The sequence below is a fragment of the Rhincodon typus genome, chromosome 6 (assembly GCF_021869965.1).
Source record: "Rhincodon typus isolate 14 chromosome 6, sRhiTyp1.1, whole genome shotgun sequence".
Lineage (NCBI taxonomy): Eukaryota > Metazoa > Chordata > Chondrichthyes > Orectolobiformes > Rhincodontidae > Rhincodon > Rhincodon typus.
Window position 1 is genome coordinate 35,137,685 of NC_063337.1, and position 10,272 is coordinate 35,147,956.

General features: G+C 36.5%; 1 protein-coding gene and 1 long non-coding RNA gene across 4 annotated transcripts in view; one reads left to right on the forward strand and one right to left on the reverse strand.

Moving 5' to 3' along the window:
- Positions 1–9,666, forward strand: part of mtmr6 (myotubularin related protein 6) — a 37,328-nt gene extending 27,662 nt beyond the window's left edge. For 2 of the 3 annotated variants that reach the window (XM_020530582.2, XM_048597555.1), the window contains 6 exons: positions 558–683; positions 3,089–3,138; positions 4,448–4,648; positions 4,891–5,025; positions 5,110–5,236; positions 7,750–9,666. In XM_020530582.2, coding sequence (XP_020386171.2) covers positions 558–683; positions 3,089–3,138; positions 4,448–4,648; positions 4,891–5,025; positions 5,110–5,236; positions 7,750–8,013 — 903 coding nt within the window. In that variant the 3' untranslated portion in view covers positions 8,014–9,666. The remainder of the gene's footprint in view (positions 1–557; positions 684–3,088; positions 3,139–4,447; positions 4,649–4,890; positions 5,026–5,109; positions 5,237–7,749) is intronic. The other variant, XM_048597554.1, reaches the window with a different exon arrangement.
- LOC125483264 lies at positions 28–4,623 on the reverse strand. Its single transcript, XR_007262210.1, has 3 exons — positions 4,570–4,623; positions 4,123–4,232; positions 28–658 (listed from the first exon to the last, which is right to left on the reverse strand). It is a non-coding gene; the product is annotated as an uncharacterized LOC125483264 (long non-coding RNA).
- Positions 9,667–10,272: the final 606 nt, after the last annotated feature.

Consider the following 10,272-nt stretch of genomic DNA (forward strand, 5'->3'; position numbering starts at 1 on the left):
TAACTTCCAATATAAATAGATGACAACTGTCCATACAGATGCAGAAATAGATTGTTTTCTTGCCACTTTGCATGAAATACTTTGGATATCTGAAATAAAATGATTCTTTGTCCATAACTCTTCTATTAAAAGCAGTTAATCAATATAGTGTCCAATAGTGATGATGAACCAAGTGTGAACTGAAGTGGGAGCAAGTGTTGAAAATAAGAACTTGAAAGTAGAGTATATTCTTTAATCTCTAGGCTTTGTGGTTCATGGTGTATTAGCATTAAGCAATTGTTCAACAGCAGTTAAAAACACAGCTCTGAATGGATAAATATTTGTGCACGAGTGCTTGAATCAAACTGCAAACCTGCTTCCACAGAATGTGGAGTCGACTTCATGTAATGAAAAATATAAGTCTGTATCTGATCTTGAGTTGCTGACACAAAAGCTGATACGAAGTTTTAAACACAATTTATTTAAGAACTCTGGATTTCTCTTTATTATCCTGAAGAAATAAATTTGCTTGAATGGCTTGATGACATGATTTCTCTTTATTTCCATACTTTGAACAGGCAGTGGGACGTGAAGGTGCCAGTGTCTTAGTCCATTGCTCTGATGGTTGGGATCGTACGGCCCAAGTCTGTTCCTTGGGTTCTCTGCTGTTGGACCCGTACTATAGAACAATAAAAGGGTTTATGGTAAGAAAAGCATTCTTTTTCAAAATAATTCTAGCATTTCTTCTTTTTAGCCATTGTAGATCAAGTATAAATGTTGTTTACCAAATTGAAGTGTTGTACTGGACTAGAGTTGTTAGTTAATTTTACCCACTTCCATTAATCATAGAAATGAATCTTTTATGGAGATTTAAATGTATGAGCGGTGCCACAATTGATATTGCATAAGTATTAAATTATGTTGATCTTTGTGCCACTGATACCTATATAATCATCAAAAAAAAAGTTTGTCTTGGGGTGAAAGTATGGTCAAAGCAGCTGTGAAAGTGGTACACTCTTGGTTGATCCGAAGAAATGGAATATAGAAGTTGGGGAAAGGAGGACCCTGGGAGCAACTGGAGTTGATGCAAAGGTGGAACTTGAAAGAAAGATGATGAAATTTTCCAGAATGAGTGATGCCAAGGAATGGCACTGAAAGTCATTAGCATACCAGAATAATGTGTCCAGAGAAGAGATGTGATCAGAACTGAAACAAAGAATTTTCCATGTATGCCACAAAAAGGACAACATAAGCTAAAGGAGCCACTTGGGCATTGTCTTTTATTTGGAAGAAACTAGTATAATCAAAAAAAAAAAGGTTGAGAACATGTTCAACCAGGTTGACAATTATTGTGGGGATTGGTTGCACCTACATTTAAGGAGGATCTTCAGGGTCTCTAAGGTGTCTGGTAGGGAATGGAATTAACAATGAGGACACTATTATTATCATCATCTGTCCACTAGGTCTAGCAAAGGACTTGTTGGAGATGTAGTGAATTTAGCTTCAATGTCTGCCTGTAGATGAACATCTTGCTAATGCTCATTGTCTAGGCTCAAATGAGAAGTAATCGCTTGTGTGTAACATTAAAGGCCTGGCACCGCGTGTGCAAATGTACTCCATCATGAACTGCTGCTGTCAGAAGAGGGGCAATGCAAAAGATGTTGGGATGTGAAATTAACTATTTGGGTCTATATCACTTTATGTGGAAAACCTGGAAGAAAATAAATAATATAGCACAAACAGAATGATGTAAGCTTATTTCGTGGGAACAGTAGTGGAGCAGGTTTAATTACTTTAGAGAATTAATCCTGTTTATATGTCATTATAGCATGTTGCAAGGTTTGTCAAAATTCTATGAATACAGGAGGCTGAATAAACTTTTAATTATATTACTTCTGCATTTGTTCTGTAGGATTGTTTTAAGAGTACAATATCTATGAGGCATTCTTCCCCTCGTAAGCTAAAAGTCGGGCACTGGATTGTGCAAAGTTTTGGGCTGTTATGCCTCTGCAAGACTCTGAAAAGAGCTATATTTACTTTAATATAAATTACTCACTTGAGTCAGGTGTATCTTTTGTTGATTCCTGTCTTGAGTCTCTAATTATGTAGACTCCTTTGATTTCTGGTGAGTAGTTGAGTCAGTAGTTGACAGAAATGTAAACAATACATATTTTGTTTCTTCCTGCATTCCTACATTCCAGAATTGCCTCAGTACAGAGGTGACGTATTCTTATTAATACTTATTGTCAATACTTTAAATGAAACTGTGTAATAATTTAGCAGCATGAACTCTACCAAAAATGAATGGCTTGCTTTTGTGTTCTGAATAGGGCACATCCATGGGGGAAAAGACTTTGGGTGCACAATTCTGCTGTGGAAAAGAGGTGGTTTTCTCCTTGCTCAAGGCCTCAGCAAGCTGACTAGCTGGTCCCTGCCTTTGAACTGCTCCCATCAGCCTCAAAACTAAGGCCAAGTAGGCAATGACCCTTAAATGATCATTAATGTCCCACTTAAGGGGCTGAATTGATGCAAGAGCAGGGCATCCTACGCTCTCCCTGCCCCCCTGTAAAATTGCATACAGGTTGAAGTGGTAAGGCCATCCAGAGAATTGTTGCTCCCCACCTGTCTGCAAACAGCTGGTGAGGGACCATAAAATTATGCTCAATGACTCTAAACAGATAGGATTTGGATCCCAAATGAAGGCCAAACAGACTTGTAGGCAAGTATGACACCAGACACACCATTAAGGTAATGTATATGTAAGTGAAAATGTTATTAGTGTAGTAGAGTAATTTGAATATCATAACTCTTCATAAATGTCATATTATGCCTTGCTGATAAAACCTTGTTTGAGAGTGACTTGGATTAATTAAACTTAATTCATCTCCGTGTTTAACATTTTTGTTTGAAGCTGCTAAATCAATGATTTCTCCATGCGACAATCTAATATCAGGCAGTTATATGACACTTGACAAAAAAAAAGCACAAATCCTGCCCTAATTGAGTAAGTTATTGTTTTAAATGTTGTCCTGTCAAACACCAAACTGATGATTGTACTAATGAGTTTTCAAAAATTATTTCCTTCTAACTAATTCTTTTCTATTGTAAGGTTTTGATAGAAAAAGACTGGATCACATTTGGACACAAGTTTGCTGAGAGGTAATGTGAATAGAATTTGGAGGAAATTACATTTTTTATTAACTAAAATAGATGCTTGAAAGAAAACAGACTTGCATTTTTGTACTATTTTTCAACTACCAATCGTCTCAAAGCACTTTACAGTCAATTAAATAATTTTTGAACTGTTGTAATGTAGGAAACGTGGCAGCCAACTTGTGCAATGCAGCTACCCTGTGATCTATTTTCTGTGATGTTGATTGATTGCTATTGACCAAGACACTGGAGAAAACTTCCAGCACCATTTCTGAAATGGTACGACCAAGAGGTTTTTAAATTGATCCAAACAGGCAGATGATACTTTGGTTTAATATCTGATCCAAAAGATGGTCCCACCAGCAGGGATTATGAGACTCAAGCCGTGGAGTGGAACCTAAAACCTGGAATTGTATAACACTGAGGAGGAAGTTCTATGTTTGTTTTAGCATTAACTTTATTTCTCTCTCCATAAATCACCATTGTTTTTATCGTTTGCTTTCTTTAGAATGCATCAGTGTTCTATGCAGGAATAGGTAAAAATATCCAAAACAGCCAAGTTTATTCAATTTACTAAAACCTAGTTGGCTTCTATTTCGGTAATGTTCATTCAGCCTTTTTAAATTCAATGTTTCCTTTTATATTGTTTTACTAATCATAGAATCCGTATGGTGCAGACAGAACCGTTCGGCCCATTTGACCCTGCACTGATCCTCCAAAGAGCATCCTACCCTGATCCAGCCCTCCCCCTTATTCCCGTAACCTTACATTTATCATAGCTAACTTACCTAGCCTGCACAACCCTGGACACAGGTGGATTGGCCATGCTAAATGTCCCAAACTAGTACATCTTTGGGCAGTGTATGTTACTGTCTGAATAATTGTGTGCTTTGTTTTATTTGATATTTATATACAGAATAGAGCAGATATTGTGTTAAGCTATGTCAGACTAACACTGAGAGAACATGTGTGAGAGAGAAAGAGACATACTTGGTGCACTTGGTTTATAGTAATGTGTTGTGGATTTGCATCTGAAGTTCCTGAAATGATGTGGTCCTGGTCTCTTCGGTCTGTCAGGCGTAGCAAGAGCATAGTACCTCCTGGGGAAGGCAGGCAAAGTGGAAAAAGTCTAATTATTTCCCAAGTTTCAACATATAGAGCAGAAAAAGATGCTTTACCCTACCTCATCCTAAGAGGTCCTTGGACCAGAGTACTAGTTTACTTTCTTGATGAGGAAATAAGAGCATCCAAAATAATTTATATTTGAAAAATTTATTTTAATGTTGCTTTCTTTCTCACCTTTTCTATCATATAGATGTGGCCAGCTTGATGGAGACCCCAAAGAAATATCTCCTGTATTTACGCAGTTCATTGAATGTGTTTGGCATCTGACTGAACAGTTTCCTCGTGTTTTTGAGTACAGTGAAACTTACTTACTTGAGATTCACGAGCATGTCCATTCCTGCCAGTTTGGAAACTTCATTGGAAACTGCCAAAAAGAAAGGGAGGCAATGAAGTAAGAATTATTATGCACTGGTATGGTAAATTTGTTAAAGTAAAAGATGAATTCTAAAAATAGATTCTCTATCTTCAGGAGCTCGAGAGTTATACGGGTTGTTTCATATCACAGCAAATTGATGTTAATAATTATGAAATTTTCAATTTGAGAAAGTAAATGACCATCTATTAGTATGAAACTCTTTTAATGCAAGCGTTCTTGCAAAAGCAATGTTTTTGCTTAAAAACTACTTTTCACAGAATTCAACAAAAAACCCATTCCTTGTGGTCATTTCTTTTGGAAAATCAACACAAGTATTTGAACCCACTCTACGACTGTAATCTTCCCTGTGCTCATGAAGTGCTTGAGCCAAACACTGTCTCTTTCAATTTCAAGTAAGTTTAAATTATTCTTAAAATTCTCTATCATATGTGCAGTTTATTTTCCCTAATTTCCAATTCTTTTGATTTTGACTTTAGATTTTGGCGCTGTATGTATCATCAGTTTGATATAACAATACATCCCAGGCAATCACAACTCAGCCGAATTTTGACCTTCATTGAGCAGAATAATCAACTGGAGATGGAAGCCAAAAAACTGGAGGAGGTGAGTTGAATATTAACTGTATGAAATAGATTTGAAATTCACTACAGTATATTGTCCCATGCAGTGCTTTTCATAGTACTGGCTTAGCTCACTTTGCAACTTAGACTAAATTTGCAATTTTTGAGTCAGCCATGGCTCATTTGGTAGTACATTTGCCTGTGCCAGAAAGCTATAAGTTCAAAACCTGTTCCAGGACTTAACACAGTCATCTCGTCTGGCTCTCTGCTGCTTAACTGTTGGAATGCTGGTCTGTTAGGGATACTGTCTTTCAGATGAGACATTTAAACAGAGGCCTGTCTGCCATCTATGGAAAGATCCTATGGTACTTAAAGGCAAAGAGATATTCCTGATGTCTTTGCCAGTTACTCTTCCTTCAATCAACTTTAGAGACAATTGTCAACTATCACGTTACTGTTTGTGGGAGCTTGCTATGTACAAATTGGCTACCATATTTTCTCTATTATAACAGTACTACACTTCAGAAAAACCAAAACAACTGTGGATGCTGTAAACCAGGAACAAAAACAGAAGTTGCTGGAACAGCTCAGCAGGTCTGGCAGCATCTCTGAAGAAAAAAATCAGAGTTAACGTTTCGGGTCTGGTGACCCTTCCTCAGAAGGGCCTGAGCTCTGAGGACCCAAAACGTTAACTCTGATTTTTTTCCTTTGGAGATGCTGCCGGACCTGCTGAGCTTTTCCAACAACTTCTGTTTTTGTTCCTACATTTCAGAAAGTCGTTCATTGGCTGTAAAGAACTTTGGGATGTCCATTTGGTCATAAATGACACCATATATGGATGATAGTATAAGGTAGGGGTGGAGGTTAAATAGACCTTAGGATTAGGGTAAAAGCTTGGCACAACATCGTGGGCCGAAGGGCCTGTACTGTGCTGTACTGTCCTATGTTCTATAAGTTCAAGACTTTTTCACTCAAAACAGTTGCGTAAAGATGGTTCAGGTATTGGTGTAATGTGCCATAAAATGCTGGGTAATGGCTGTATTAATGATTGTGCACAAGGTTTGTTTAAATCACGTTGTAGCCTTGGGGCAGCAGAGGCTAATATCTTAAAGTTGAATCATCTTGACCTCATGCCAGTTGTCTGAAGTTAATCATTGGCAATAATCTAGGAATAAATAAATTAATACAGATCTTGTAATCACTTATTCAACATAACTAAAATACACAATACTATAAAGGACACGTCATCTTATTTCCTTTTAGTTTTGGACTGATAAGAACATACTGCTTTAAATCAAGAAGACTGCAAAGAGAGAACTACATTTTAAAAATCATGTTTACTGGAACACATTGTGTATTGTAAATACAATACACTATTTTCCTGGAACAGTGAGGGCAAAATCAGACACTAGGAAGCCAACAGGTTCTGTCCTAAGGGTAAACTGCTCGTCGATAACATTCTAACTGGCTCCTGACCAGGACAGTGTAGCAGAGAACTATCTGGTGTACAAAAGAGAGTTCAGAACATTTTGGTGTCTCTCCCTTGTGTGGAGGTACTGGAAATTTTCCAGTAGTAGTTGTTTGTTGTATCCCACTCACTATTCTCTGCTAATCCTCAATTTGAGAAGGAGTAAAATGCCTTCAAAAGCAGTGAAAAGGTGAATTCTCAAACAGTGAATGAAAGAAAGCATCAATATGGAAAGAACCTTGCATCAACTGCATAGACAAGAGAAATTGAAAGAAACTGGAAGAAATAACTAATTGAATCCTGTAGTCCAGGCTGGTGCAATTGAACAGTTTCCTTGATTTTTATTTTATTTTTCCACTTTAATGTCTATGTCTTGTGTCTGTTTACGATGGTCTAAAATTTAAGAAGGGATAGCGTCTGAGTTGTCGAGTAGTAATTCATATTTCCTAATTGCTGTTGGTTGAGGACAATTTGTTTGCAATAAACAGTTTCTTTCTAGTTAAATATTAGCCGGAGTTGTCAGCCAGGTCATTTGTGGAGTTTGATAATGTTGACAAAATCGCTTTATATTTTTGACTATTCCGGGGCTAATGGGGCTTGATTTCCAGCATTCTACCCCAATGAGTTATGATGAGGTGTATATTTTGTAAGTTTGTTGAAGAGTGAAAACACACAAGCATGTATTGATTTATAGATCTACATGTCGGGGTGACAAGTAAGTTAGATATATTCCTGGGTGTTTCATCTGATGATTCTCCTGCCCAGTCAAACAGCCTTTACATTCCATCTCCAACATTTTTAAAGCAAATAAATAATGCTGTTCAATTAAAATTAATTAAAGCAACAGTGCACTCTTTTAATGCTCTTCAAAAAAAGTTTTAACTCCCAGGTTTCTTGCAGCAGTCTCCAGACTCCAGATTAAATTTCAATTTTTAGACATTCCAAGGTGAACCTGGGGAGTTGGAATTCTGTTAAATGCTAATTACTTTATACCTTAATGTAAACTATAACCTTACTCTTTGGCTTAGTCATAATACTTCCTGGTTAACTTAGGATTAATTGTGGTTAACATTGTCTTTCTGTTACAGCAAATAATAAAACTGGGTCAAAAACCATGTGCGGTCTACAGTAGGGAACCTTTTCATCCAGTTAGCCAATTATCGCGGATGCTCAAGGCATCTGAGACTGTGTGTAAAGAAGAACAGCAAACAACTGTGGAAAGCAACTCGATTAGAACACTGGAAGATGGGAACATTTCTGGAGATGAATGCAAAGAACTCAAAGCTACTTTCTCTAAAACTGAGCCTACGTTAGTGAACTTGGAGCTTGGAATGGCAAAGATGACCTGCTGATTCAGAATGGGAGACACTTCTTCATACACGTGGAGAAGTATTTGTGGTGATCAGAGACTGCTAATCATTTGTTCAGTAATATAGAAAATCATACATGGTTTACATCTATTAATGGCAAGTTAAGTTTCACTTGATTTTTGTTCTCATTACTGAAGTAAATTTTCTTAATTCAAATAGTTGTCAGATTTAGATCTGTAACATCTCAATGTAGTACTTCAGTTATTTCAATCCAAACAAAGGTACTAGATCTAAATCAGTAAGATTTGCACTACGTTTCTGTTATAGTATTTTTCCAACATGATTAGATGATGCACAATAATTAGGACTTGTGGACCTGAGAATTGATAAGTTTACTTAATATAAACATTTAACTGCGTGTTACGATTTGGGTTTTGGATAAAACATTCACAAGCGTTGGCAGAGGTTGCACCTAGTGGTCCTTTGAAGTTGAGACACATACACAAAATGGTGATATTGCTGCAACTTGCTTATTTGGAAAGTTCCTATTTATACCTTCTTGCAGGAGAAGTATGTTACCATATTTTATGACATAAACATGACAATTTCAGGAAAAAAAAATCCTGCTATGGAGTAGCTACCTCACAGCTACCTACTGTACAATTACCAAAGTATGTGCCTGCTGCTAGATGATCATATTAGTACCAGTATAATTGATCTAGTAAGGAAACTATACGGAATCTATCCACTGATCACCTAAAAAGTCAGATTTCTAATTTCTCTCCCCTTCTACTCATCCTCACGCTGAAAAGTACCAGTTGATTTAAAAGCTAGTTTACTATCACTTCATGACTTTCTGTATATTTAGAACAAATGATTGTTGTGATGCATTCAAAGGAAGCTAGGTGCCCTGTTCCTGCTGCTGTAATTTAAGCATGATTATTTAATAGCATCAGAGCCTGATATGGCAAGGATGTTGGTTTAAAGTATTTAAATGTAAGGGCAGTTTGTATTGGCATACCCTTAGGCTTGTTTTATCATATTGAGCAGGTTGAGTCAATTGTTTAAGGCAGAAACTTACAACATTTAGAAATTGCTGTTGAAATCTAAATTTTGTTTTTTAATAGCACCCATAGCAAACATTGAACTGAATTGATTTTGTTTCTGATACATCTGAAGTGACAGAAGTTGAGAGCAGTTGTAGTATGATTCTCATCACTTTTTTAAAAAAAAAAGTCTGAATTGTTGCTTTCATGCATTTTCCCCCTCTCCTCATCTTGGGCTGATAGAGGAAAAGAAACAACACATTTCTAATTCTTCTCTGATTGTAGAACTTGATTCCCACCATAAAGAAAGATTTTTTAAAAAGTGTGCACTGTAGTTCTCTGGGATAAGTGAAATGACTAACTTCACATATAGAATTGTGTAGACTATATTTATCACTGTACAGTAAAGCAAACAAGTATATTGCACTACCTGGTCAATTGGTTTGATCATGGGTTTTTTTGAAATATGCGATTACATTTTCCTGTGGTTCTCAGTTTGGTCTTTTTTATGGTCTGTTGTATTCTCAAATTCTTTCTCTACAGCCATAGCAAAGCATGTAGAAAGGGAAAAAAAAAAACATGCTGTAGTGTAAATTGCCCTGACTGTTGTGTTAAATTTCTCCCATAATTAAAGCTTTTTGTTTCTCTGGTTTGTGGCTTTTCCTTGAACTGTTGATACCGAGCTTGATATGTTTAAGCTAGATCCCTTGTCATTAGAACTAATTGCAAAGTAACGCATTCAGAATGATCAAAAAATCTGTTCAAAATCATACTGTATGTGATGGATACAAACCTATTAACACTAACATTGTTGAAACCTTCTTAAAAACACTTTTTTTTAAAAATTCTGGAAATTCCTGAAGTAGCTCTGCCATAATTTCTGTGTAGTGCAAATTACTGTGCGTAGTAAAGCAAAGCTACAGAGGCTTTCTGTTCCAAATAAATATTTATAATATCTGGTAGTTTTATGGGACATGGGTGTAGGAAGGTCTGATGTATGTGCATACTGTCAAAGTATTTGCTCTCTATCACTGTAAAAGATGTCACTTCAAATTTAAGCTTTTAGAATTTGTCAATTCATAATACTACAAACATTGGAATACTTTACTAATGGGGACATATGAGGACAGATTTTACTCTGGCTCATTGCAGGCGTCTATCTCACCTACTGGGAACACATCAAGAGATCACTGACACCATATAATTTTCTGTTCCTTAATTTTAAATCATAGGGTTTGTGTCTTTAATTTTCTAA